Below are 27,659 nucleotides of genomic sequence, written 5' to 3' on the forward strand. Positions count from 1 at the left end.
TAGATCTCATGACATCTCCGGGGAGGCTTGATTCAGGAGGTGACAGTTCGTTGTGCAGAGGTGGTGCTGGTTCACAGCCACCAGGCAGAACACACAATTTCATATAGGACGATAATAATGAGCCTTGGCTCCTCTACATCTCATCATCGCAGTTGGCTATCCACTGCCGCTGTGCCATTAGCCCGTCCAATTGGGACTATATGTGGGTGTAGGGAGCGAAGTCATCAGATCAGAGAGGAGAGAGAGACAGAGAGAGACAGAGAGAGGGAGAGAGTCCAGACAGACAGATGGGGATATTAATAAATACAGAATGACAGAGGGAGACTTGACAGAGAGTGATGAGATAGAAATAATTGCGGTGAGGTGATTAGAAGAGACAAAGTCCTACAACAGATAGATACCGGATAGAGATGCACATAGAAAAAAAGGGGAAGGATGTAGAAAAAAGGGGGGAAGATATTACAGAAGATGAAAAAAGAGAGAAAAAGCTTGAGACTGAGAAAGACTGGACACAGAGGATTAAAAGATGGGGGGATGTTTTGCAAGGACACGAACGGTAATCAGAGAGAAACACGACAAAATCAACTTTACAAAGTTGAAAACAGAGCCCTGCTCATTCAAACAACTCCAGAGTGAAACGTCATGCATTCACACACCCCCATACACACACACACACACACACACACACACACACACACACACACACACACACACACACAGGAAAATAAAAAGCATGAGCAAACTCGCACAACAAACAGACCACCTTGCCCACGCTGAAACAGATGGCAAAAAGTGTCTACAGTGGATTTTCAAAGTCAACACTTCAATTCTCCAGTTACTATGGTAGTAATAACCATTGCGTCAGTAGTGCCGGGTTGCCATGGGCACTTTACAGTGGCGGTCCCAGTTCATGCACTTACCCTCCCCACTCCTCCAACCCCCAACCCCTCTGTCTCTCGCTCTATATGTGAGTTACCCTTGGGGCTGTAAGCGCTATAGGTCGGTTACGGAGAATTTAACTCCTCACTGTGACTCCGGGCTCGGCGAGTCCATAAATACACCAATTCACAACACTCCACAAGCTGTGTACTGAGCACACACGATAACGAGCATGGAGAAAAGCCATGGGAGCGGACATCACTCGGTCAGATGACACACGTGTACAAATATACAGAGGGGACGGAAAGTTTTCATTGGCTGAAGGAAGAGTCGAAGAGAAGCAAGAGTAAAAACCTCTAGAAAAGTAGAATGGCATTCAATGGAGCGTATATTCATGAATCAATGAATTGTTCCCTGAGAAATCAACGAAACTGTCAAATAAATGCCCTCCCTCGCAAAGTTAAAGAAAGATATGAAAAAAAAAATCATGGATACATCCCCTGATCTGGATCCGCACCAACCTTCATGGTAATAAAGTCGTTTTTGCGTAATCTTGCTTACAAACAAACACACAAACCAACCAACAAGCAAAAGGAGAGGGTTGAAAACTAACAACTATTTTATCAACACTGAGTTCATTCGAAGTACAATATTTCAGTCTTAGACATTTGTCAGACATCAAATTCAACAATGTAAAACAGCAAAGCCACAGGCTGTAACGGGTGTAACCCAATTAAAAAACACTAGAACAGTTTGGTCGGGTTATTTCTTGTACTTTGGGAAGAAAACAAAAAAAAGCATGTTTCCCAAAATATCAAACAATTGCTTTAAAATGAGACACAAAATAAATCTTGCAATGTCAATGAAAGTGACCCCCTGCTCCAGTTCCGAGTTTTGTGGTAATCTGTGCACTAGTATATTCACTAAATGTGAGAATATAAGTGTCTGTGATTGGTCGTCGAGGGCGTCTTACCCAGATGAGCCAGTGGTGTCAGCCTCTGGATGTTCAGGGGCGGGGCAGCAAAACTGATGCAGCACAATCTCGCTCCTGTAGAAGAGGAAGACAAGAGAGGAGGAGGAGAGGTAAACAGAGAGGAGGCTGAGTTGGAAGGACAGCCTGTCATTCGGGTGTTATTGGCTGCTGCTAGCTGTTTGCCTTGTTTCCATATTCCCCCTTATGCTCACTCTGAGTCCAACGTCCCGAAAGATCCTGTAGAGACATCTCACTAGATTCCTCTGGATTATTTCCATGAGTTCTGTTTACAGTGTGGCACTGATCCCAGGGTAAAATACCCTATGTAGGTCAATTCAGAGCTGAGAAAGCTTAGATATATGTGCGGGCATTTCCACGTTTGTGTGTCGGTAAGGGCTGGTTTGGGCCTGCCTCCCTTTCAGTTCATCAGATCGGCAGTGATTAAGCAGAATTCCCCAAAACCCCATATCTGGACAGATCGGTGTTGTCTGTGTCTGAGTCTGTCTCTTTCTCTTCTTAAGTTCGCCTCTCTCGTTTCTCTCTCATACATTTTACATTTACATTCATATTTAAGGGATTTTGCTGGTGCGCTTGTGTGGAGCAATTTAGAGTGAAGATATCAACAAAACATCAAAAAGGATTCAGTGTATAAGCGCTAAGCTTTTGGATGCTGGACAACCTCCACTACTGAAGATGACGAATTAAGAAGAATCCTCAGTGTCTTAGGGTTCATATCATTTGAAAATGCAAACAACCTCTGTCCACATGAGCATTTTGGCCACCTCCTATTCGCTTTAATCCTCGTCCATACTCAACAAAAACGCATGTACACTGGGCATGTGTGTGCCAGTGTAAACAGGAAGGCATGGTGGAAACGTCACACATCGAGAATAATAGCTCTTGTGTCAGTGTAAAATGCAGGATGTAACTGCAGAACGGCTGAAGCCAGTGGTTTTCTTCCAGAGGGGGGTCATGTGACAGGAGCCTGCCGAATCAGCGAAGGCTACGTCGATAAGAACCAATCAGCAAGCGGTTGTGAGGGTCAATTTCATTGTTTCCAAACATCTTCAAACTCTGCCCGTCCAGACTAAAACGCAGCCCCGACAGGCGGCGTATCCAGAGCGGAGTTGATGCCTTTTTAGATGAAAACGTTAGTGTGGATGTTGCCTGATCTGAATGTTTTTGAAGGCATGTGTCCGAGCGAATGGGTCACATCAGATCCTACCAAAATGAGCTGAAAGCACTTAGTTGACAGTGAATTTCTTGGCCATGGTACAGTAAGTCTTCTGACCTGGGAGCATACTGCTCGTGACACAGACTTACAGTGACAGGCGGTCAGAGTCGGCACAAGACTCAAACTGACAGTCAAGGCTTCTTTTCACTGCAACTTCCACACACTTCAAATAACAATGACTTTTGTTCGGATACCACCAATCAACACTCTAAGGTTTCTACGTGTGTAATACTCGTCCATCTGTTGTAACGCCTACTCCACCATTGTCACCACTTACACACTCGCAAACACACACATGAATAATTTGTTCTCCTTTTAGCAGCACTTGTGCCGTGGTTTACAACCTCAGCGTCGGAGCTTGGAGAGCAGAGGTGGGGGACCAAGGCACAGAGTACCTGCTGCCCTCATGCACTCCAATTATCACTATATTTGGAATCTTAAAAAAAAAAAGATTTCTGGTATCTCGAAAAACAATTATGTTCAATTCTAGTTTTCATTTCATAGCATTTATGTTGTTTTTCTTCCTTCTTCATCTCAAAAAGCAGGAGACGTTCTGTCTTACATTCAGTACTGAGTCTTCAAACATGCATGTCAACATACATGTACTGTATGTACATTTTTAAAACTCACAGATGCAGAGTTGTGTGTTTCCACCTCCAGGTTACCAACAGGTAAATAACTCAACATGAATTAATCACGTACTTGATCTGTAATCTCTGTGGTCATACGCAAAACATGTCTCATGCATGAGATCACTCTAACTCAATGACTCTATTTCTTCATTTAAATAATTTGCTGCTTGCAAAAATAAATCATTTATTATTTAAAAGTCCATTTCAGAGTTGATGCATCTCGTTATTCTTGTCTCGTCTTCAAGGTGGAATCTTCTCTGTGCAAAATCATTCACGTCTCATTGATATGAGCAGTAGTAACGTGTGGTAGTTCACCCACAGTGTGTGTTGTGGAGTTGTGTTATGTAAGGCCCACCTTGAAAATTACCTCAAGGTTTAATCTCTGCACACTAACAAGATTATGAATATGTGTTAATTCGAAGGACAATATTTAGTTGAACACGTGTCAGACATCAAATCCAACAATGTAAAAAGCATATTGCCATAGGCTGTAACATGCAACCAAATCTCTGAGACAGTTACCGCATCAATAATTGATAGGAAACATCTTAGGGTAGAAGAAAATTTCGATTCTGGCCTCAGACCAAAGATAAATAACTCTCGGCAAGAAAGCAAATATCCCAAAATATCAAACTACTGCTTTAAAATGAGATACAATTTAAATCTAATTCTGGGGGATAGAAATGAAAACACAAAAATATGTGATGAAATAAATTCTAAAACAGAGTCTCCATTCCTCTGCTGCATGCCTTCCCCCTAGGAGTGGATCTAGGGGAGGGGACAGGGGGGCATGGGCCCCTGCTGAAGTCAGCCCTAATTGTGCACCTTACTGAAGGAGGCATTCCAAATGGATGTTGCACATATTATTGCTGCCCCTGTTTAAATTGTGGTCCCTGTACGGCCCCTGTACGGCCCCTGATTTAGATCCTAGATCTGCCACTGCCCCATTCTCTCTCCCAAGTTCCCAAAATATCTTTGATTTAAATGTAAAACTTAACATGAGGAAACACAACATACTTTTTCAACATGTGAAGTGTAAAGTAAAGTTTAGTGGAGGGAGATCAGAGAATAACTTTTTGGCCAAAGCACTGAACGAGAAAAGTCAATTCCAGGTCACTGTCAGCAATACAGCTGAATCACATTTATGGGGCCCTTGTTTTGGTCATGCAGCGAGGAAGAGGCCTGAGCGCGCACACACACACACACACACACACACACACACACACACACACACACACACACACACACACACACACACACACACACACACACACACACTCAGCAGGTCCATCCATCTGCCTCTACAAGACACACAGATCACAGTTATCCTCCTCCAACAACGCTTACAAAGAGAACAGGTGAATATTTTAACAGTACATGGCTCCTGCTGTCGGCCCGTGTTCCCTCTCTGCCTGCCCCGTCCTCCCTCACACCATCTCCCTGCTCTTCCCTGTTTTGTAAGAGTACTCTAAACGCAGTGGGTTTCATTGGCCAGTATCAGGGTGTAAGGAAAGTGGTGAGAAGGAAAAGGAGGAGGGTTGACGTGCATCAAGATCAACTCAGTTTGGACTCAAAACATTGCCAGTGCATTGTGTTCACCTTCGGCTGCGCCACAGGACGCCGGGTCTGTCCCTGCGCTGTCCGACCTACTTGTCTGCCAGCAAGATAGATGAACCGAGGAGACAGCTACCCCAAATGCACCCGTTTCAAATGTCTCTCATCTCTGTTTCCGTCTCTCCCTGTATACCTGTCTCACTCACTGTGTACTGAACCCTCCACCACCCCTCCTCCTCCTTCCGTTCTCTCTTGGCCACTCTCTCTCTGTTTTTGTCTTTATTCCCAAGCCTCTCTTTCTGCCTCCTTCCCTTTTTCACTGGTGCAATCCAATGTTAGCCTCCAGCTCCTTTCTCTAGACACCTCCGAGGGCTCCATCAAAGACAACGACTGAGCTTGAATCACTCTCCTTCTCTTTCTATCTCTCTGCCTTTTTCTCTCTCCTGAGAATGGCTGATTACTGTTCGCTCCACGGGCTAAGTGGGGCAGATAGGAGGCTCAGCTGGAGAGAGAGAGAGAAATGAGGAGAGGCTCCCGTCTCACCCTCCCACCATAGGCAAATCCACGTGCATTGGCAATGCTGACAACAATGCAACCACACAGACACACTCTGAGCTGACCCAGAGAAGCCATGTCATTTATCTGTAAAGCTGAGCTCTATAAGAGCATTGGATAAACACGCATATTAATGCAAACAGTAAGAGGTAAGATGGGTGAAAGACCTAATGCATGCTAACACATGCACCTACAAACATATGCACAAAAAAAGCCCAAACACATGTACTGACACAGAAACACGCTGACACACACTCGTCACACTGACAGCAGCAATAGTAGAGGGCAGATCTGATCTCCAGTCAGCTGCAGACAGGATGCAGAAGCCAATGACATCAGGGAGAAGAATCCTCTCAAAATGCAAGTGAAGGCCTCACCTCACCTTCACCTGCACGTGCGGAATGCCAGAAGCAAAATTAGAAATTAAGTGTTAAGCAACTGGTCTTATCCAGGTGGTCTTAAAATCAATGCGGATGTTGGGATGTAAGGTTGCATTCAAGGACACACGGCAGCAACCGCAGGAGCAGGAAGGGCCGCTTAATAAACCACCGGCCCCGCTCTGCTGCGTGATCAACCGGTGGACGCCGCTGCTGTCTTCTGTTTTTACGCTACCAGCTTCTATTACAACGATTCCTTTATTGTAATTTTTTCTCCTCACCAGCAAACTAATTTGAATTTGGAACCAGTGGTGTTACAATGATTCCCGTCAAAGACTAACAAATAGTTGCCGCAGGGTACGCTCTTTAGAAAGCACAAGCGCAACTCAGGTTCCAGGCAGAGAAACAGGGGAGAGCAACAGGCACACACACACAGAGCAGGGAAGGTGTTGTGTGCTGTAGGATTTATATCAACAACTGTTTTGTTTTTTTTATAATATGCATGTTTCCCCCTCTGCACTCCTCTGCTCCTCTCAACTCCTCCTCGTTCTGCGTTGCTCCCCTCACTGGAGGTGGAGTCCCAGAGAGACCAATCAGGACTCCTGCTGAGATACAACTTATGAGCAGAATACACACTTATACACACACATACACACACACACATTGAGATATTGAGAGCACGAAAAAGAGAGAAAGATAGTTTTCACTCATTAGGTGATGTGATGGGTGTACTACGAGGCCCTGGTGCTGAGCTGGGTGTCTACGTCTCTGCCTATGACTGTGTGCATGTGTGCACGTGTGTCTCATCTAACGCTGCAACTTCAGAGACCCACGGCTCCCCTGAGAATTCCCCCCAGATCCCTTGCAATAAATAATGAAAACCAGCAGCCACGGTGATGAGACATGTATCTCATCATCACATGTGAAGCTGCTCCTGTCTGCAGATGACATTGACCACTGTGCTGTGAGAGTATTTTCAGCACATACACACACATGTACACACGCACACACACACACACACACACACACACACACACACACACACACACACACACACACACACACACACACACACACACACACACACTAACACACACTCCTGCATACAGGCCTACAGCTGTTTGTTATGTAATGATCCAGTAATCGTGATCCAGCTTCTCATTTAAATAATCCACCTCTTCCTCCTCTGGCACAGTTCTCAGCCGACACACACTCTCACACACAGAGAGTAAAATTGGAAATTTGCATGTGCCTTCTACATTGGTTAAACGCAGCTCAGTCTGCAGGACATACATGCCCGTGCACAAGCACTGAGTTTTGGACAAATGCCACACAAATGCTAAGATGGATACAAAATAAGCCATGATAACCAAGGTAGGGAAGGTATTTAGGGTATGGGTCAATACTGCAGTAAATACAGCACAATAGGAGGTTTTAGACAATATATAAAATAAAAACCATAGAAACCCATTCTAGGACACACACATTACATCGACTTACATTATATCCTGGAGACATAGCCTTAATCACACCACTTGCCTATAACCATAACCTTTACTCTAACCTCTCTAACCTAAATTTGGATGATGTACATTGTGGGGACTTATTTGTCCTCATGAAAAGACAGGTCCCCATAATGTCAGTGTGTAAACACATTTAGGTGCCCACAACATAAGTAATACCTAAGCCACACGACACGCACACACACACACACACACACACACACACACACACACACACACACACACACACACACACACACACACACACACACACACACACCATAATAAATGACCATAAACCACAACTCACTCAGATGTCCTGGCCAGAGACCGACAGAGGGTTGTGGGGGTCATCTGCACCAAAGAGCGGCAGCTGGTGAAACTTCCGCCGTTTTCTGGGTCACCCTCGACCGGGGAGATCGTGGACGGATCGGCCGGTACCAGCTGCATGTCCCCCGGGTCCATAGGTTGCGGAGGAGCAGGCTGGACCTCCGGAGTGGCCTCGACCTGCGCTGCTGGTGCATGTTCCGGCAGAGACCCCGCATCTGCAGGCTCGGGGTCCTCATGTGGGGGGTGATGGTGGTGATGGAGGAAGCTGGGGTCGGGGAGATGATGGTGGTGGAGGTGGTGGTGGTGGTAAGGATGCTGCTGCTGGACCCTGACGTCCATCAGGTGCCTGTTCTCGCCGATGAGCTCGTCCACCCGCCGGTCCAGCTCCTCTATCCGGGCGCGCTGGGTCTGGATGAGGCTCTGCTGGTTCTGGACGATGGTGGTGAGCTCCCGTAGGTACAGAATCGCCTGCACCGGGTTTTCTAGCAGGCTGGAGCTCATCATACCCAAATGCAAGGGGAGGGAAGAGAAGGAGAAGAAGAAGAAAAAGGGAGAAGCTGGAGTTGCGGGTGGAGGACAGCGGGGATGCAAAATAAAAATCAGTGAGTGCGGATTCCTTGGTTCTGCTCCGCTGTGGATGAGGCTGCACCGACCGAGCTGTCCTCCGCTTCTCCGGCTCTCCCTCTCTCTCCCTCCCGCGCTCTCTCTCCCCCACTGCGCCGAGTGGTGCTGATGAGAGGAGCCAAATCCAGATGTGACAGAAGGGAGGAGGGGAGGAGGAGGAGGAGGAGGAGGAGGAGGAGGAGAGATGGTGCTGGAGCTGAAGGACAGACACGTCATTACGCACAGGCACAAGATAACTCCGGAGTAAGCGCGCACCCTATAGGCTGCATAGAGATATATGTGAAACTCTCCTGTAATTCGTGTACTATTAAATATTTATATAAGCATGTAGTGTAGCTTGTATGGTTTATATAATATAAATATTTAGTAAATATTTTCATAAATATAGTAAAAAGTTCCCTGCCAGATGGAGTTTTCCACAACTCAAAGACAATGTGACAACTGAATGTTTTGTCCACTATCATAGGCTCTACTATCTTTATGTTTTAGTGACACGCTCTTTTGATGTTATCATTGTTTCAGCCAAAGAGAGGCTCAATCCAGCAGCAGCAGGACCGCAGAGGACGAGTTATAAATGTTGATAGAAGTTGGATTTATACTCAGGTTTTTGGTTCAGGAGAGGCCTTCTCTACAATGGGCAGCCCTGAGATGCAAAACACAACGGAAAATAAGGAAAAACAACGATGAATCAAAAAAACACCACTGCAAATAAGAAAACACTGCTCGTCCCTTTTTTTATTTTCCGTTGTGTTTTTTTTTTTACTCACCATTGTGTACTATGATTCATTGTTTTGTATTATGATTTGTTATCATGTTTTTTTGTTTGTATTATGGTTTTGTTGTTTTGTATCAAGTTTTTGTTGTTTTGTATTATGTATTGTTGTTTTGTATTATGGTTTGTTGTTTTGTATTATGGTTTTGTTGTTTTGTATCAAGTTTTTGTTGTTTTGTATTATGATTTGTTGTCTTGTTTCATGGTTTGTTGTTTGTATTATGATTTGTTGTTTTGTATTATGGTTTGTTGTTTTGTATTATGGTTTGTTGTTTGTATTATGATTTGTTGTTTTGTATTATGATTTTTCATTGTGTATTGTGATTTTCCGTTGTATTTAGGGCTTTGCTCCTGTGATTTGCACTTCATGGCCACCGTATCTTTCGTCTTAAAAAAACATTCAACCTGCCTTGTTCAGAAATGAGGTCGTAGTTCATCATCTAGATTTTCTCTGTGGTTTATTAATCGTCGCTGTGGTGCGTCCAGGTCAGAAAGCAGAAATTTCCGGAATACTTTAAATGCAACATTGTACTTCCGGTAGAGTCACGTGTCCCCGGGATGCGGAAGTGACAGGACCGTTGTTTTGCTAAATAAGTAGCTGGGTCTGCATCACTGACACTTCGTCTTCTTCTTCATATATTAAGTTTAAACGGTGGACAAGTAAACTGTCCCCATGGTCAGGTAAGAGTTATTTATGAATGAGAAGGTGTAACCGGACATTTCATCTGTAGGTGTCGGATCACAGCGATTCTAGCTTCATTGCGAGCAGACTGAGCAAGTCTAACTTTATATAGGTTGTTTATCTGTCATGTCTTCGCCATTAGCAACAGACATGGACTCGTGTCAGTTCCACGTAGCATCACAGTGCGTTTGTATTTCACAGAGAAATTTGTATTTGCCTGCTTTGTCATGTGAGAGTCAGATGAGGTGGAGGAGCGTGTGAAAGCAGCAGGTTTTCACTTGAATCCTGGTGGACTCCTGAATGGGCCCTTTGGACATTGGTCCAGGGGCCCCCCAGCTGCAAGACAACTACCAGGAGACACAACAGAGACTCAGAACTACTGCAGAAACACACTAAACAGCAGTATGTGCAGACAACAAACATCTGCACCAAACGACACATTACATCATGAAGAGACAACAACACAGATACTGAATGACCACAGTAGCCCCTTTTCTTTTTATGTAGGAGGTGAGGGTTCTTTATAATAATAATAATAATAATAATAATTACAGCTCCACTTATTCATTTGTTTCAAAATGGTTCCAACAAATCTTTGTATCATTTGTAAACAAGAGAACAACTTAAAATAGACATTGTTACCCAAAAGATGCTGTGAAATCGTCACGATTTACAGAACAGATATTTGCCTAATTTCGTGATTTTTACATTTATCATCAGCAAACAGTTAAATTAAATATGAAAACTAACTGATGACAAGGTTATTAATTATTATTATTATTGTATTGTTGTCATAATTAATATATAGATTAGACCAAATGTAAAAAAGTAAAGAAACATTGTTTGTCTTGTGTTGCTGTGCTGTGTTGCTATGAATAGTGGCAAACTAAATGAATCACACTGATTTGTTTCACTCCAACACTGTGTTAATTGATCAGGGCCATGAATCCTGTATCGATATTCAGAAAGACAGTAGATGTTACTGTACTAGTTATATTTATTCACAAAATTTAACATATTTACAACATTCACATCATTAAAATATTTATAATATTGTACAAAGGGGGAACGGGGGAGGGGTTTGTTTTGAGGAGTAGGAAAAGGGTGAGGGTGGCGGGGCCAAGGAGGGAAGGAGTGGTTGAGGTAAGAATGGGTGAAGGGAAACGTCTAATCATCCCTCTCTTCTTTGAGCACTGATTCGCCTTTTTCTCCTTCTCCACCTCTTCTCTCTGCTCCAGCTCATCTCGGCCTCCACCTTTCTGCAGCTCAGTCCCATAGTTGGAGTCATCTCCTCCTGCTTCACCTCCAGCCCCGACTCTTCCTATGCTCCTTTTCTTTTGTAGTGCGCAAGCCCGGGCAGCCGATGTAGGGAGTTCTCCTTTTTTTGGCCTGTTTTTCCTTGTCGACCTCCACCTCTCTGCTCCAGCTTGTCTCAGGCTGAGGTGGCTCCTGCTGCAGATTCGCCTCCATACTCTTGGACTTGGCCTGACACTCAGTGAGCTCGGCCATGCAGTCAATGTAGGCCCTCAAGCAAGCACGCCATTTCGTGGTCTCTTTCTTTATGAGACCATCTTTGTCATTCAACTGATGTTGCAGCTGCTCCAACTGCTCCTTCAGAGCCTGGATCTCCTTCTCCACCTCCACCTCCACCTCTCTGCTCCAGCTTGTCTCAGGCTGAGGTGGCTCCTGGTGCAGACTTGCCTCCATACTCCTAGCCTTGGCCTGACACTCAGTGAGCTCGGCCATGCAGTCAATGTAGGCCCTGAGGCGAGCACGCCGTTTCTTGGTCTCCTTCTTTATGAGACCATCTTTGTCTTTTAGCTGGTGTTCCAGCTGCTCCACCTGCTCCTTCAGAGACAAGTTTCCATTTTTAAGAGCCATAATCTCCCTGTTGGCTCGGAGGAGTTCGGCTCTGAGGCTCAACACAATGTCTGGTTGCTGCATGTTTACAACAGAGAGCAGATCTATTTGTTGATGAAGCTCTTGGAACAGTTGATGCTCTATTTTCTCTTATCTGCTGAGTAGTTTGTTGTCTTTATGTTGGTTTGTGGTCGTCGAGGATCGTTCTCACAAGAGGTTTCCGTTCTCGTCTAGAAGTCAAATGTTTGTCTGCAGGTGACAGGATGAAATAGTGTGTAAGATTTAGGTGAAATTGATCTATTGACAAACATTCAATATAAAACAATTGACACAGAGAGAGAGAGAGAGAGACACAGAGAGACCCAGAGAGAGACAGAGACAGACTGGCTGGTTTAAGCGAGAGTGAGACACCCAGAGAGAGAGACACCCAGAGTGCACCTCTAGACTTTTTTGTTTGTCTGGTCATGATACACCTGTGTATCGATTTTTGTGAAGATCGGTCAACGTGAACGCGTTGCAGGGGGCGCGGGGGGCGCTGTTGAGCCATTTTGCCACGCCCATTTAAAATTACTCCAGAATACGTACATTTTCACCACTTTCAAATTTTCTGCAAACTTTGGTAACTATTTGAGCATGTAAAAGCCCTCAAAAAGCCAATTCATTTGCCTGAAAAAAAAATAATCCTTACAATTTCAATAGGGCCTCCCACTGTCTCCTACTGTTCGGTGCTCGGGCCCTAATAAATCGTATTTATTCAGCACCTTTCATACATAAAATGCAACTCAAAGGGCTTTACAATAAAATAAAAGACATGAAATAAGATAGATTAATAAGAACACGTTAGCAATGAAACAAAGACTTTGGATAAAAGCATAAAACTAGCTAAAGGTATAAAAAGAAGTAAGAAAAGAAGCCAATGGTGTTAAAAAAAAGATGAAAACTAAGTCAAAGCAAGTTCACAGAAATAGGTCTTCGCTTGTTTCTTAAAACTTTCAACAGAAGCAGCTTGTCTGATGTGTACAACAAGTACAATCATTTTAAAATCAATCCTCCGTGAAACTGGAAGCCAGTGTAAAGACGCTTAAGACGGAGTAATGTGATCTCTTCCTATTTTCTCGTTAAAACCCTGGTTGTCTTACTTGTCTGTACCCAAGGGCCTGTTGTGCCTTAATCTATCCATGTTTTTAACGACTGTCATGGTTTTGGATCTAACAACATTTATTATAACCTTGACTGAAATTAGAAAATCGGTTAACTTGCCACAGTTTTCCAGGTTTCTCTCAATATCGGCCTATCACAGTTTGATTTATTGATTTTTGATGAAATTCTATCGTCTTAACCCAGGGACGAGAATATGCTTCCATACTCAAGATCAGATTTTGATTTGGTGACGCAGCCTTGTCTTAGATGTTGACAGGATTTCCCCTTGCTGCTGCTGTTTGTCAGGATGAACCAGAAGCACAGCCTGGAGGGCCAGGTGTACTCGGTGCCTCTCATCCAACCTGACCTGAGGAGAGAGGAGGCTGTCCATCAGATCGCAGATGCATTACTCTACCTGGACACCATCTCTACGGATATTTTCAGACGGTAAACCCAGAATCACACATGCATATCACACATGTATGTAGATTTACTCTGCACATGTCACAGTTTATAAGAGGTGCTTGTGTTTTTTTGCCGTTTGAGATCGTACAATTATCTCTTTAGGCTCTGGGGACCTAGTTGGAGCATTTCCCAGGTTGCAGGTGGGGGGATGCAAGAAACACTGTCACAGGGACATTTTCATTACCAATTCATTTTTAAATGAGCTTTATATACCAAATACTATTTTACTAACAGGTTTTACTAACTAGAGCTGATGGTTAAATAGTTATTACACAGTGGTCACCACACATTAGCCATCCCTCGTTGTGCTGGTAGCTTATAATACAGCATTTTTACTGGATAGAAAACAAGCGTTGTTATATGTAATGGCCTGCATGTAGAATTCATATTTGAAGACATATTGTGTGCCACAGTATAACCGTTATGAAGATTTCTGTCAAGCACCTTGGAAAGTGAAGAAAAAGGAGGAAGTCTCTCCTGGTACTGTTAAATCAATGCAACCTTTTTGAAGTGCAATGTGTTAAAGGTTGTTAGTGATGACAGGGATTCAGCACTTAATGAAGGAAAAGTGTTGTAGGTTGTCTCAAGTCCCACGCTCCATATTCTGCAGTATGGTGTCAGACATATTTCCCTGTGTGCGTGGATATGTGCACGTCAATATTCATTTTGGTGTGTGTGTGTGTGTGTTTCTTCCAGGGTGTCAGAGAGTGTGGAGAAAAATCGGCGGCAGCTGCAGACCGTCACTGACCGGATCAGACTCGCTCAGGCCCGAGTTGACAAGATCAAAGGCAGTAAGAAAGCCACCAAGGTAACGCACCTTCACATCAGAAGGCAGCTACAGACAAACTCAGAGACAATATGGGTAACAGACAATAATTCGATCTGTGTGTGTCAGTTTTCAGCTTTTGTCTGTGCGTATGTTTTTTTTATAGGTTTTCTCCAGTGCCAAGTACCCGGCCCCAGATCGACTTCAGGACTACTCGTCTATCTTTACTGGGGCTGCAGACCCCTCCTCACAGAGCCGTCCCCGACAGAGGATACAGAACAAACTTCGACCGTTTGACGAGAAAGCCTTGCAGGTGAGATGAATATATTAAACGTGCTGACTAAACAAGGGTTTTTATTTTTGTGATGCAATGCTTTCAGTTATGCAACAGTTTGACATGGTTTCACAAAATGTTCTCATGGACAATGCTATAACAAACATATGACAGAAGAAGGACATTGTTATACAGTTGGTGCTGCAGGTTTATAACGGGGTTAAATAGAAGGATGATTCATTTCCATTTATGTGGAATTTTATGTTCTCCCGCTGTGGTCATACAAGGACAGGAAGGCTTGTAGCTCTAGTTTTGACTATTTATATTTATGTAGACTGGAGAGGCACCCATGACCCCACTAGTATCAATATTGGAGTTAAGAGCTGATTTAATATCGAAACCTGAATCTGTGATTCTGAGATGACGCAGGAAGAATATAATCATCTCCTGCCAGGGTGTCCCGGGCTCAACCTTAGGGGCAGGGTAAGGGAGGGAAAAAGAGCTAGAAGTGCAGTTTCCCCTCCTCCGTGTTGGAAGGGAGCCCGACGAGGTGATGGGAGCAGCTGATGTTTCCTGGATGCCTCATTGTCAAGGTAATACGTATCCCGTCTGACCTGGCATCACCTCGGGATCCTTCGGGGAGAGTGGGATGATGAGGCAGAAAAGGACATCTGAGCTACTTTGCTCAGCCTAAGATGACCCAGACCTGGATGACTGGTGGAAAACAGAAGGATGGCTCTTTGTTTTTAATATTCTTTAACAGATTTTTACTTTTAATACTAACAGATTGAATTCATGAGCATTAAGACCCGAGCATGTTCATTATCATCAGGCCAGGCTTGTGTGATCTGATAATGTGTTATTATATATATATATATATATATATATAAATAAAATACACTGCTCTATGAATTAGAACAAAAACCTGCCCTTTTCAAAATTGAACAAAAATCTAACTTTATTGTTATTTGAGCTGGTCTGGATACAACACATCTCTATTATCAATTAACATATTAGTGGTAAAACATATTAAGTATTGTTCTTCTCATCATTCTGTGGTAGATATGCAGCTGTTTTATCATGATTAGCAGAATGTGTGTTTATAAAACCATTTATCGATCAGCCAGCTCTGATAAGCCTTTAACCATGTCTCAGAGTCAAATAAACAACTGACATCCACTTAATCAAGTGTTGCATTGACCCTTTGTATTGTCTTTTGTATTTATTATTGTAGTAAAGACATGAGAGATCACACATTTTCTACTCAGATTTTGCTACAAATTTGATGCTCGATCAAGAAGTAAAGAGGATGTGGAAACAACATAGACGTGTGAGAAACATCCCAGAATATACATGTCCTTTCCCTTCTCAGTCACAGTCAGAGCTTAAGCTGTAGGTTTGGCTACACATCAGTCAGATTCCCAGATGACACACATGACAGATATGAATTTATATCCCTAGACAGTGAAAATATATAGTAATTGTGGGTTTTACTAATCGTATATTGTTTGTGTGTGTGTGTGCATGCATGCATTCAGCACCAGCTCCAGCTCCTGAATTATTTATAACACCACAGAACACCACAGTTCTTCCTTCACCATATTAGGAAACTTTACAAAAGCCAACATCTTTTCTGCTGTGTGCACTTAGATCTTTGTAAAGTGTGTTGGGGTTTTTTCCTCTCTGTGTGTACTAGTCGGAAGTGGAGAGTGAAATGAAAACATTGCTAAAATGTTGTATCTGCTGTGGAAATGCATTATTCAATATTCCCCCAGAAGCCATGTCCCTGACTGTATCATTCAGTATTACAGTGTTCGTGGGCACATGCCTCTGTGTGCAGGAGCACTTTGGTGACATTTGCGATATGAGTTATTCAAGCTGTAGCTGACATTTTACAGATCTCCCACTCACTCTCTGCTTTCCTTTCAGGAGAAGTTAATATATTTCCCTGTGTGCGTCGGCAATAAGAAGAAGTCCGAGGACGAGACCGAGGAGGGACTGGGAAGTCTGCCTCGCAACATCTCGTCTGTCAGCTCCCTGCTGCTTTTTAATACCACAGAGAACCTGTGAGTCCAAAAAAAACAAAACAACTGTAAACACAGGTTAGATTGAAATCGTTTACTCATATATTTGGATTTGTGTGTTTTTAAAGATACAAGAAGTATGTGTTCCTCGATCCTCTGGCGGGAGCAGTGACTAAAACACACACAACACTAGAGACGGAGAAAGAAGAGAAACCTTTCGATGCTCCGCTATCCATCACTAAGAGGGAACAACTAGAAAGACAGGTACCTCCAACAGCCTTTTCCAACCAGAACACATTTTTGATTTGACCTTTTTATATCAGCAATTAATCCTGATTACCTTTCCTCTCTAACAGACTGCAGAGAGTTATTTTTATGTGCCAGATCTGGGCGAGGTGCCTGAGATAGATGTGCCATCGTACTTACCCGACTTGCCAGGCATAGCAGACGACCTGTCCTACAGCGCAGACCTAGGGCCCGGCTTCGCCCCGTCAGGACCCACACACAGCATCCCTGAGCTGCCCTCCTTCACTGAAGAGAGCAACGCACCAGGTACACATGCACACCTTTAGAAGGTTTAGACTTACACTTTATAACTTGCCCTTGTCTCTTATTGTGAAGCTCTTTATGATGTTTGATCTAAAAAGATAAGTATAGTTAAACATTTTTACTGCAGTTGCTTTCAGACATTTTCCTGAAAATGTCCAGAGGGAGAACGAAATTGTCCGAGTCAGTTTCTCCAGACGATTTCTTGAACTTTTCCTGTCAGCCCTTTTATTAAAATGTCTCAACTCCTTACCGTATATTCCGGGAAATGTCCTATTGTGAATGTCATGAGTTCATGTCTTAAAATGGCTCATTGTACAAATGACATTGTATTTGGGGTTAACAGTGTTCGCAGGCTAATGTGAATTTGTCATCTTTGTTTCAGGATCTCAGCTCCAGCCTCATGCTGTACCTCCGCCACCACCTCCCCCTCCCCCTCCTCCTCCTCTCCCTGAGCCTGCCCTCCCTTCTGTTAGCCCTGCAGGAGCTCCCCCTCCTCCACCTCCTCCCCCCCCACCTCCTGTGGACAGCCCCATAGACGTCTCCAGAGTGCCGAGCTCAGGTATGTCACGTGCAGCCAATTCAGAAATCTTGCACAGTCTACACGCTTGGGGGAATATGATTGAACTTGACACGCTAAGAATCCCTATACAGACTCTTACATTTGAGTGAGCCAACTGACACTAATGCTTCCCTGACCGTCCCCTCTGACTCTGCAGGTCCCAAGCCTGGTGCTCCCAGCGAGGCGGTTCAGCCGTCAGACGGCCGCGCCAGTCTGCTGGAGTCCATCCGCAACGCCGGGGGCATCGGCAAGGCCAAGTTACGCAACGTCAAAGCGCGCAAGATGGAAAAGAAGAAACAGAAGGAGCAAGAGCAAGGTGTCAGATTGTTCAAGTGTGGCTGTGGTTCTCTGCTCATGTTTTATTAACTGCGACACGATGCAGCTTCAACAATGATGTGAAAGTCATGCAATCAATGCAGGGCCATTCTCTGGTTAGCATTCACCCATGAGGTCATAGGGATACACTGCATGTGAGGATGTGAGCATTTTTAAAGACAAATCTCACACAGGCCACGGCTTGATGAATTTTATTTGATTAACACCAACCTCTTTAAAAAGGCTGACGTGGTTAGTGTCTGACCTTTTATTCAACAGTCACCCTTTGCCTCATTTGTGGTTGGCCAGCCAGGTAATCTCCCAACATTTCCTCTTGCTGTACAAGAGAACTGCTTATACTGACTAGATTGGAAAAAAACGTCTTGTTGTAATTGCTCCACTTTAAAGCGCAGCACTGGGGAATGAGAGACACTGCTTCAGTTACTAATATTGATTGCATGATTACTCACTAACTGCCCGTCTCTTTGTCTCACAGCGGCGGTAGCAGCATCGAGTGGTGGAGACTTTATGTCCGATCTCTTCAATAAACTTGCCATGAGAAGGAAAGGTGAGGATCCCTCTTATGTCAAATCAGAATAGTAATTGTAGTGATTGCTTTACAGACAGTGAAAATGTCCTGTCCTTCCTGCAGGTATATCTGGTAAAGGTCCTGCAGGTGGAGAATCGAGTGACGCCCCCCCCGGCACCGGTGGCGCATTTGCTCGGATGTCAGACGTCATCCCGCCACTTCCTGCCCCGCATTCGGCGACAGACGATGACGACTGGGAAGCGTAATGCGATGGACAATGGACACTTAAAAGCACTGATGTAAAATGGGCAGTAATTTTCCTCATAATGCCAGTGATGAGTACGTTGAAGTAGCTGAATAAAACATTACTGAAACTCAGATGATAAAACACTTTATTGATATCATAGTCACTGTAAAACATATTTTCATGAAATTAAACAGAAACATTTCACTAACATCTTTCCATTAAATAAAAGTCATTTCTTTGCATTATATAACATTGACTGCTTTAAATATTAATACTTCTTCCAGGGTAGATCATTAACATGGATGCCTACGCCACTGCTGTGCCTGGAATCCGCTTCAGTGATTAATTTCAACAGAACTGAAATTAAAAACTGTTGAGGAGGCGTTTTTCATTTCCAACATGTTCCAGACTGATAAACCAGAAGTCAAACTGATAAATGTCCCTTTGAGCCTATGTCTGCAGTGTGCATTCTAATACTTGGGATTCATTATCCTTTAAATCTTTCATATATTATTGTTACCCGTGCAAAACAGAACAATCTAAAAGGTAAAGTAATGAAAATAGAGAAACTGGCCTCGCTGGTTGATTGTTGAACTCCAGCTGTCGGCACACAGAGGTCTGATGGGCACTTTTATGTAAACATTAAAGAGCTGCAGCAATCTTGTAACAAGGAACTTAGTACCAAGACACTTAATTATATTTCTTTTTTTCTTTTTATCAGAACACTTTAATTTTCTTATGTTGCACTGAATGTTTCTGAAAGTTCCTCCTCTTCCAGCTCTAGTCCCAGTCTTGATGTTGCACCGTTAAGAAAACAGGAAGCTGCCCGCTGAGCCCTTCAGCAGCAAAATTACACCTGCTTCAGCTTTTTTTCCTGGAAGAACTAAAACACATAATATTTAGTGTATAAGAACATCACAACCAGGTGCTGTAGTGTCTCTGTACAGTGGTTTGAGTCTGATTCTTACCTTTCGCAAGGCAGCAAAAGCAGGGCCAAAACTTGTGCATGTGCTTGTGCGATCTTTGATCCACGTGGGCAGTTTAGAGAGTGTAGCGGCTCTGGAGTAACGTCTGTCACACAGCACAATGGAGGAGTAGTCCCCACGATGACGGATAGCTCTTCCTTTGGGCAGAGGGAGTCGTATACGAATGAATAACAATTATCTTACAAAGTATGGAATAAACATGTATTCTTTCATTAAATGTCAATGATACTGATCTGTTGTTGTGGAATTTGCGTCACTACCTATAGACTGATTAACAGCCTTCATGCAGAGGTTTTCTATCAGTGCTTGGCCAGGGCTCCTCCCTCCACTGTGAGGCTAAAATAGAAAAAGCATAAAACAAAACTGTGATGACACTGACAGCAAACTTCATCCCGGTACTCTTGTGATCTTGTTCTTGTTTGTAGACACAGTGAAGTCTGACAGCAGAGAACGGTGGAGTCTCACCATGTGTTTGTCAAGATAACTCATCTTTTCCTGCAGCTCTGGGGACTTGATGTTGGGATACGGCATTCCCACCATCACCACACACCTGTTGTCACACAAATACACATTTAATATACTTTCTACTATAGCCCAATAGCTGATACAGATTAAAAATGATAAATATGATAAAGAAATGTAGTTGAGGTTTAATATTTTTTAATATACAGATATGACACTGATACTATTATGTCTGTGACAGGCTCACTTCAGCAAACTGATATATCAGCCAGACTCTATTTGGCTCATGAACATGGGCTCATGAATTCCACCCACCTGCCCAGATCATCAGAGAAATTGATGCCCTCACTCATCTTTCCTCCAACCACAGAGAACAGTAACGCTCCTGTGAGTCCGCCGCCGCCCAGAGCGCACCTCTGACAAAATGAGAAGAGACAACCAATGTCTGTCAGAGGTAAAGACAATCTCTCCCAGTGACCTTATTGTCAATTTGAAGTAATGAGGTCTGACGTTTTAAGTAGTGCCAGTTTTACCTGGATACAGCGGGAGAAGTCGCTCAGCACCTGCTCCACCTGATTGGCCTTCTTTGGCTCCTGGAAGATCTGAGGAGACATTTGTCAGTTTTGAGACAGATGACAAGGGAACTCTACCCTTGAGTTGACACGTGATAAATAAGGCAATTTGGGGTAAAAAGGGTAAATGATAAGTGATCAGCTCACCTTCTTCTTGTTGGCGAGACGAGTCAGAGCACCACTGGCCTCCCAGTGAGAAACCATCCGCCTCGAGTACTCGTAAGAAGGGAAGAAACACACGACTCCTCCCGGTACCACGTTACAAATGTTGGAGAGAATGCGCCCTGTCTCATCCATCTGCCAACATGCAGGCACAGATTTGCAGTAAAGCAATCAATTAAATTACAGCAAGAACTTAGAAGAATAGTATGTGTCGGTTACCATCTTTGGAGAGTCTCTATTTTGGAAAGTAAAATCCAGCTCCTGACCAGACGGACCGCTGCACAAGACGAGGGGAAGAATGTTCTCTGGAGGAATTACATGACCTACAGACACAATAAACAAATAACCTTTTTGACTTCAAAATAACAATACAAACTATTGTAATTTGACATGTTAAAATAAAAACATTTAGCCTTAAAAAAGTTTTTTAGGTTCTTTTTTTGGTTGGTTGGTTTGTAAGGAAGATTACGCAAAAACTACTGGACGGATTACCACAAGACTTTGTGGAAGGATGCGTCATGGGTCAAGGAAGAACCCATTAAATTGGAGTGGATCCAGATCAGGGGGCAGATCCAGGATTTTTCCCCCATGCCAGATACGGCATTTTTTTACATTTTCAAGTGAATACTTCATGGATGTTGATTAAAAACATTATAATACATCTATGAGTTATGTTGGAGGTAGGTGCTTTACTGAGTACTATTCTAATTATTAGAGTTTTGTAACGAATGCTATCCATTTTGAAAATATGTGAATCCAACATTCCCACAAAAGGAAATATTGATAAGCGCCAGATAAGAGAGAGTGCACCATAAAAACACAACAAAAGAAACTCTGCAAATAAAATGGGACACTCACCACAGGAAAACTCACTGATGCGATCCTCTCCAACTCCAGCAGAAAATAGTAGCTCCTGTTTGAAGTCTGAAACCTGCATATAACAACTTTCAGAATTATAAAATGTAAAAACCAAAAGCTTGGTCATATTGTAGTCGATTTAAAGTGACCCACAGGCTGCATGGTGCCTCCCGCAATGATGACTGCCCTGCACTCCTTCAGCACCTGGGCAAAGTGGACCGCTGGATTCAACAGCAGGAACTTGACACTGTTTTCTGACAAAGTACCTGAGATAAAAGTTGAAACATTTTTTACTTCAGCAGTATAATTTTCTTAATGCCCTTGAATTGATTTGTGTGTAAAAACAGATAATGGTACCTTGTCTGTGCACCAGCACCCGGCCATCAGTGTTGCTGTTGGTGAGAGCCTTAAAGAAACCCTCCACCTGCATCATGGGAGATGCAGACAGCACTTTATCAGCCTCTACTGTCTCCTGCTGGTCTGCTGAAAAAACGTCACACAAAATAAAAATCACGACAGGCAGAAAAATGCCAGATGGTTCACAGTCAGTTTTGCTAAATGCCAGAGTGAGACCTGGCTGGATGTGAGGCACTGAAATGGAAAATAGGAAAATACACAATAATAACTCAAGCGCAAAGCGACCTATTTCATCTGATGTCAAAAAATGCTTTCTTTTTCAAAACAAGCTAGATATCCAGTCTGACAACAACATGTTCTGTAGAGTTCACTTGTGTCTATTGTGTGCAACTGTAATTAGCTGTTATAGAACATGTCATCTATCGTATAATGTAGTTTATAATATAAATAAATAGATTTTACTCCGTCACTGAAATTAAGCTTTTCCCTTTATTTTTATATGATCCCATTTTTGTACCATAGCAACACGTTTGCAATGAGGACGTTCACAGGTGGCACTAACTCGAGACCTCTGACCTGGTGCAGTGCTCTGGTTGGTCTGCAGTGTTTGAAGGTAGCGGTTTAAGCCCTCTGTGCGTCGGTTCTCTTTGTTGGAGGAGCCCTGTGTTTGCAGGCTAACACCTGAACCTGCGTACTTCTCCACAAAACCAACCAGCTGCAGAGGGGGGGACGAATGTTGTGTAAATTTCATTTGACAGTAGCTCACTCTCAGAACTGCACACTATCTATAAGAGGTATGAATAAATATGAAGTACTTACTTTTCTGCTGATCATGCTCTTATCAAAGTATTTCTGTAGCTACAGGGAGAATGACAGAATAAGAGATTGTAGTAATGAGTATGGCAATGACTTTGACTTTCAATAGCATCATTACTGTCTGTGAACTACCTTAAACAAGTTGATGTTGTCAATCTGAGCCTTGAAGAGAAAGTTGTTGATGGTAAACATCTCTGTTCCTAAAGGACAAAGAAACATTATGAAAATGAATGATGTATGAAGGTGAGTTTATGTCTGTGTACAATTACTAACTGACCTGTTTGTGTCGCCTGGCTTTGTGGATTCTGCCCCACCTTACCTGCACAGATAATATTTACACATAGATCAGAAATGAAATTCACTGTCCATTAGTGTCTCCTCCTCCTCCTGGTAAGAGTCATTATTTTTTAGCCTATAAACAGACTCACCTCCCAACACCTGGACAAGCCCTTCAATCCCAAACATAATCTGTTTGATGTACAACAGGTTCTTTGCCTTCAGCCGGCTCCTGATGTGGCAGACACACACACATAAACATGGCAGGAAGGTGAGATAATACTTACAATTTGTGAATCAGTATATTGTGTAATTCTGTGTGTGTGTGTACACTCACTTATAGCGGTCGGCGTACTGGGTGATCTGGGAGTGAGCGCGGCTGAGCTGCAGAGGGTTCAGATTTGAATAAATCACAGGGATCATGAACATTTTCAACGTGAACTTTTATTGATGGTGTGTGTGTGTGTGTGTGTGTGTGTGTGTGTGTGTGTGTGTGTGTGTGTGTGTGTGTGTGTGTGTGTGTGTGTGTGTGTGTGTGTTTACCTGCGCTCCAGTCAGCTCTGCACTGTGTATACAGGAGAGTGTGTCACTAAGATTGTGAGCTTCGTCAATGATCAACACCTGTAAAAGAAAAAAAAAAAATTCAAATACAGTTCTGCTGTCAGTAAAATGTCAAATGGATTATGACTTTGGTTGTAATTGAAACCGATGGAAGTTTGGCAAAAAGATGAGGCACCCAAACTGTGATGTGTTTACATCTTACATTCAAAAATATAATTGCTTATTATAACACCACTGAGGTATTATAAACACAACGTGACAATAGCAGCAATAGCTGAACAAATCTATTACACAATCAGAAATGATAAAAACATTTAACATGTAATTCTACCTGTCCCTTCAGCTGGATCCCTGCTGCCCTTCTTGTAGCTTCATGAAGAACCATCTGATAGGGCAACACCACCAACTACACAGACATAGAAACATAGATCATACTGCAAGTCAAAGAGAGAAGACACTCAAATCTACTTGGAAATTAACAATTTGAAAATCTATAATAAAATAAAACTAAAATAAAAGTGCTTTTTATCAGTTCAGCCTTTAAATATTTAGAAAAGCTCAGGATAAACATAGAACAAAGAACTCTGGGTTACCTGGGCAGGTGGAATAGCGAGGCGCGCGGAGTAGTAAGGACATGAATGAGTTTCCCTGCCAAGTTTCAGCAGCTGCTCGATGTCGTGGACAGTTCCTAGAACTTCATCCCTCATCTGCTGCAGTGCCAAAGCTTTGTTATAGGGACACACACTCTTTGCGGGGCCTCGCTTTCGTTTCACACCCTCTTCATTATGCTGCTTCTCTGCAAAATGGCAAACAAGCGTTACAAATCTCTTAATCCAAACAAGAACTTACCTGGAGATGTTCTGTATTATGAAGCTGGGGGCTCTCACCGTGTTTGTTTTTCTGCATCTCCATGCAGCGGTCATTAATACGCTGGATACTGCCAAGGCGACGCACCTCCTCATTGATGCATAGATTCTGGAAAGTACACAGGTTTATGTTCACTGAGTAGTAATACTTTGTGTGCAGTGCTAAGTGTTCCTTTGTGTGAGATGGACAGAAATGAAGATGCAACACACTGTTTATGGCACCTTTTATTACACATAATATAATTTAAAGGCTTCCGCCATATAATCACTTTTGTGTGATTGTTCTTAGATTAGAAAATACAAGTAAGGAACAGTAAAGACAGATATCATAAAAGATATGTGACATGAGAAAAAGGCTGCTTGTCTTTCTACACGGAAACCCCTAACCCCTTATGAATCCAGGAACCTGTAGTGAAGTCGACATATTTAATTATATAAAATGCATTCATTTACAGTCTACAGTACAACTGCCTTAAATTTAGTGCTTCTTAGAGGGTCTTTGTAGAATTTGAAGCATTTTCCAACAAAATTTAACATGTTGCACAAATCTACAGTACCCAACCATTTTGTGTATCCTGTTTCAACAAAGGAGGGAATGGTGTAGAAACGGTGGAATTCATTAATGAGATAGACATTTCCACAAGAGCCTCACACAAACATTTCTCCATTGTGTGTGTGTGTGTGTGTGTGTGTGTGTGTGTGTGTGTGTGTGTGTGTGTGTGTGTGTGCTCGTGCATACCTGTCGTGAGCCCAGTGTGACCAGACGGATGTCCGTGCTGAAGGGGCTCTTTTGAACCTCATGGACAAATTGGGCCAGCTGGGAGTGAGTGCGACTGCAATAGTAAATCTGTGAACACATCCAAAACTATAACTATTAATACTGTGTTTTATATCAGAGGGATCTTGTCCTTCTGGTATAAAACACCTTACAGCAACATTGTAAACTTTCTCAGTCTCACACACACCTTGCTGACGTGTTCTTCGATCAGTTCATCGTCGTCATCTTCTTCAGGCCCAAGGAATCTGGACATGTGAGCAAACACACCCTGCAGTCATTGTCTTTTCATTTTAATTTTTCACTGTGACATAACATTTGATACAGCTGGGACACATAATGGCCGTCTTTACCGGCTTTTGCTCTTTGACTCATCATCACTCTCATATTCTGCAATGATCAGCTCCTCATCCTCTTGATCTCCTTGTGTCTCTGTGTGTTCCTCTTTACTGAGATGAAGCAACTTGAACGCCTCCTCATCCTCAGCGCTCTAGAGATACATACGCAGAAATTTACGTCGTTGCAAAGATTTGATTTACAGTGATTTTTATTTTGCCTGGGTTCTTTAAAATGCCACTATGCAATATCACTTACCTTTCTTTTCATCGCATACTTGAGCTGAACGTTGTTTCTGATCATTTCTAATCGTTCTTCTCTCTTCTTTCTTTTTAATTCTTCCTCCTGACACAAACACATCGGATAATATTCAAAAGCTATGAGGAAAAAGGCAGAGATCCACAGCAAAGTAACATCTGACGTACAAAAACAGTCAACTACCTTCAACTTTGACACCAGATCACGTTCTGCCTTCTTCTGAACAAAATCGGTGATCCAGTCAGGCTCTGCCGAGGAGCTGGCCGTGGAGGATTGAACCGCGGATGTGGAAAGAGCTTCTTCTCCTTCCTGCAGCAGAGCAGCCGTCTGCAATCTCCTCCTCTCCTCGTGGTCTGTGAGCCAGCTCAGAGCTCCACAGATCAGACTCAGAGACTTACCCTTTAACATGTAAAGGATACACACCAATGTTAAGGTATTAATGTAATCTAACAACCACCGCACTGATGTAAGATAAGATAAGATTTGCTGTGTTACAGCGGCAAAAAGGACAGTCAAAAAATGACATCAGTAAAAGCGATTAATAAGTAAGCATGCGATATATATACACAAGTAAATATAAAAATATACATAGAATAGCTATAATATATGAAGTGTAAACAGAATATATACAGTGTGAGCAGAATAATACACATGCACACATACTGTACCCACCGTTCCTGTGGGGCTCTCAAAGATGCCAACCTTCCCCTGGTCCAGGACGCTGTACAAGGTTTGCATGAACTGCTCCTGGATGTTATAGGGCTGGTAGGGGAATGGAAACTGGGCCCTGCTGTTCTCCATTGCTGTGATCCTCCCTGGAACACGAAGACACAGATGTCACGTTAAATGTTTATTGTAAGATTATGAAACGCGGCCCCTTGGCTGAGAAAACAACCCGAGCAGCTCACAGTGTGTTTAGACTGGTTTAACTACAGATAGTGATGTTGTGTCTAGAACTGGTTCGGTTTGCCTCCCCTTTTACACCAGTCGCTCCAGTTACCACATAGTAAACCTCCATTGAACAGCGGTGCTTGTCACCTTGACTCCATGTTGGCTGCGTGTTGTCCAGCAGCTCACATTTCTACCTGTAACTGTCTTGTAAAGACAACTCTGACGCTGGAAACTCTCTGAAACACGCCAATTAGCAACGTTTCCATCAGCCCGAGTCCCCGCGTCAGCTGAAGCCTTTTCAACTAATGTTAATTATACTATTCAAACGCACAGCTGCCATGCACTTACCCGCAAATATGCTACAGCAGAGTATTTACTTCGTGTTGTTTTTATTCTTCAACTCGCGGCTCTTCAACATCCGCGCCAACAGCCAGCACTGGGTTGTGGGTCTGACCAATGGGAAGCGAGATGCAATAAGGAGTGCTTGTTTTTAGTGCAACGCCGTGCTTGCGTGGACGGAGCTGTGCACAAATATGCAATATTTCCCCCACATAAAGCAGAATTATGAGAAGATTACAGACTGGCTTCACGACACTATTTATAAACTATCAATCAGCACAGGGTAGCTGTGAAATAATGCA

The 27,659-nt window shown here is 43.1% G+C and overlaps 3 protein-coding genes across 10 annotated transcripts in view; 1 reads left to right on the forward strand and 2 right to left on the reverse strand.

Annotated features, from left to right (window-relative positions):
- The window catches only part of iqsec3b (IQ motif and Sec7 domain ArfGEF 3b), a 38,634-nt gene extending 29,869 nt beyond the window's left edge, over positions 1-8,765 (reverse strand). For 2 of the 5 annotated variants that reach the window (XM_035156352.2, XM_035156351.2), the window contains exons 1-2: positions 8,017-8,765; positions 1,853-1,927 (exon numbers count right to left, since the gene is read on the reverse strand). In XM_035156352.2, coding sequence (XP_035012243.1) covers positions 1,853-1,927; positions 8,017-8,540 — 599 coding nt within the window. In that variant the 5' untranslated portion in view covers positions 8,541-8,765. The remainder of the gene's footprint in view (positions 1-1,852; positions 1,928-8,016) is intronic. The other 3 variants (XM_035156349.2, XM_035156348.2, XM_035156350.2) reach the window with 3 other exon arrangements.
- A 1,190-nt stretch (positions 8,766-9,955) lies between these two features.
- Positions 9,956-18,973, forward strand: wash1 (WAS protein family homolog 1). The gene is made up of 11 exons (XM_035156358.2): positions 9,956-10,113; positions 13,421-13,561; positions 14,276-14,387; positions 14,512-14,658; positions 16,549-16,685; positions 16,772-16,907; positions 17,000-17,195; positions 17,575-17,751; positions 17,909-18,067; positions 18,563-18,634; positions 18,719-18,973. The coding sequence occupies exons 1-11, from the start codon at positions 10,106-10,108 to the stop codon at positions 18,859-18,861; spliced, it is 1,428 nt and encodes a 475-aa protein (XP_035012249.2). The 5' UTR covers positions 9,956-10,105; the 3' UTR covers positions 18,862-18,973.
- On the reverse strand, positions 18,971-27,482 carry ddx11 (DEAD/H (Asp-Glu-Ala-Asp/His) box helicase 11). 4 transcript variants are annotated; one of them, XM_035156357.2, is made up of 28 exons: positions 27,367-27,481; positions 26,800-26,942; positions 26,311-26,526; positions 26,128-26,214; positions 25,887-26,023; positions 25,724-25,781; positions 25,498-25,605; positions 24,780-24,867; positions 24,486-24,688; positions 24,224-24,298; positions 23,875-23,952; positions 23,669-23,715; positions 23,484-23,563; positions 23,333-23,374; positions 23,188-23,255; positions 23,059-23,097; positions 22,816-22,954; positions 22,240-22,365; positions 22,036-22,148; positions 21,883-21,955; positions 21,244-21,347; positions 21,010-21,159; positions 20,824-20,892; positions 20,606-20,706; positions 20,294-20,378; positions 20,089-20,164; positions 19,811-19,965; positions 18,971-19,725 (listed from the first exon to the last, which is right to left on the reverse strand). In XM_035156357.2, the coding sequence occupies exons 2-28, from the start codon at positions 26,926-26,928 to the stop codon at positions 19,693-19,695; spliced, it is 2,679 nt and encodes an 892-aa protein (XP_035012248.1). In that variant the 5' UTR covers positions 26,929-26,942; positions 27,367-27,481; the 3' UTR covers positions 18,971-19,692. The 4 variants fall into 4 exon arrangements, with proteins under 4 accessions (XP_035012248.1, XP_035012247.1, XP_035012244.1 ...); XM_035156356.2 differs by having other exon boundaries at positions 18,971-19,965; positions 22,240-22,362; positions 27,367-27,482; XM_035156353.2 differs by having other exon boundaries at positions 18,971-19,965; positions 27,367-27,482.
- Between the last annotated feature and the right edge of the window lie 177 nt (positions 27,483-27,659).

Source organism: Hippoglossus stenolepis, chromosome 5 (genome assembly GCF_022539355.2).
Source record: "Hippoglossus stenolepis isolate QCI-W04-F060 chromosome 5, HSTE1.2, whole genome shotgun sequence".
NCBI lineage: Eukaryota > Metazoa > Chordata > Actinopteri > Pleuronectiformes > Pleuronectidae > Hippoglossus > Hippoglossus stenolepis.

What these genes read in the sequence shown, in the direction of transcription:
- wash1 (XM_035156358.2), top strand. An exon ending in GGGAACAACTAGAAAGACAG is followed by an intron (nt 16,908 to 16,999) that starts GTACCTCCAACA and finishes CCTCTCTAACAG; the next exon opens with ACTGCAGAGAGTTATTTTTA. An exon ending in ACAGAAGGAGCAAGAGCAAG is followed by an intron (nt 18,068 to 18,562) that starts GTGTCAGATTGT and finishes TTTGTCTCACAG; the next exon opens with CGGCGGTAGCAGCATCGAGT.
- ddx11 (XM_035156353.2), bottom strand. Translation starts at nt 26,928, where the DNA reads ATGGAGAACAGCAGGGCCCAGTTTCCATTCCCCTACCAGCCCTATAAC. An exon ending in TCACACTGGGCTCACGACAG is followed by an intron (nt 24,868 to 25,497) that starts GTATGCACGAGC and finishes TGTACTTTCCAG; the next exon opens with AATCTATGCATCAATGAGGA. An exon ending in GTTATCTTGACAAACACATG is followed by an intron (nt 20,165 to 20,293) that starts GTGAGACTCCAC and finishes TTTCTATTTTAG; the next exon opens with CCTCACAGTGGAGGGAGGAG.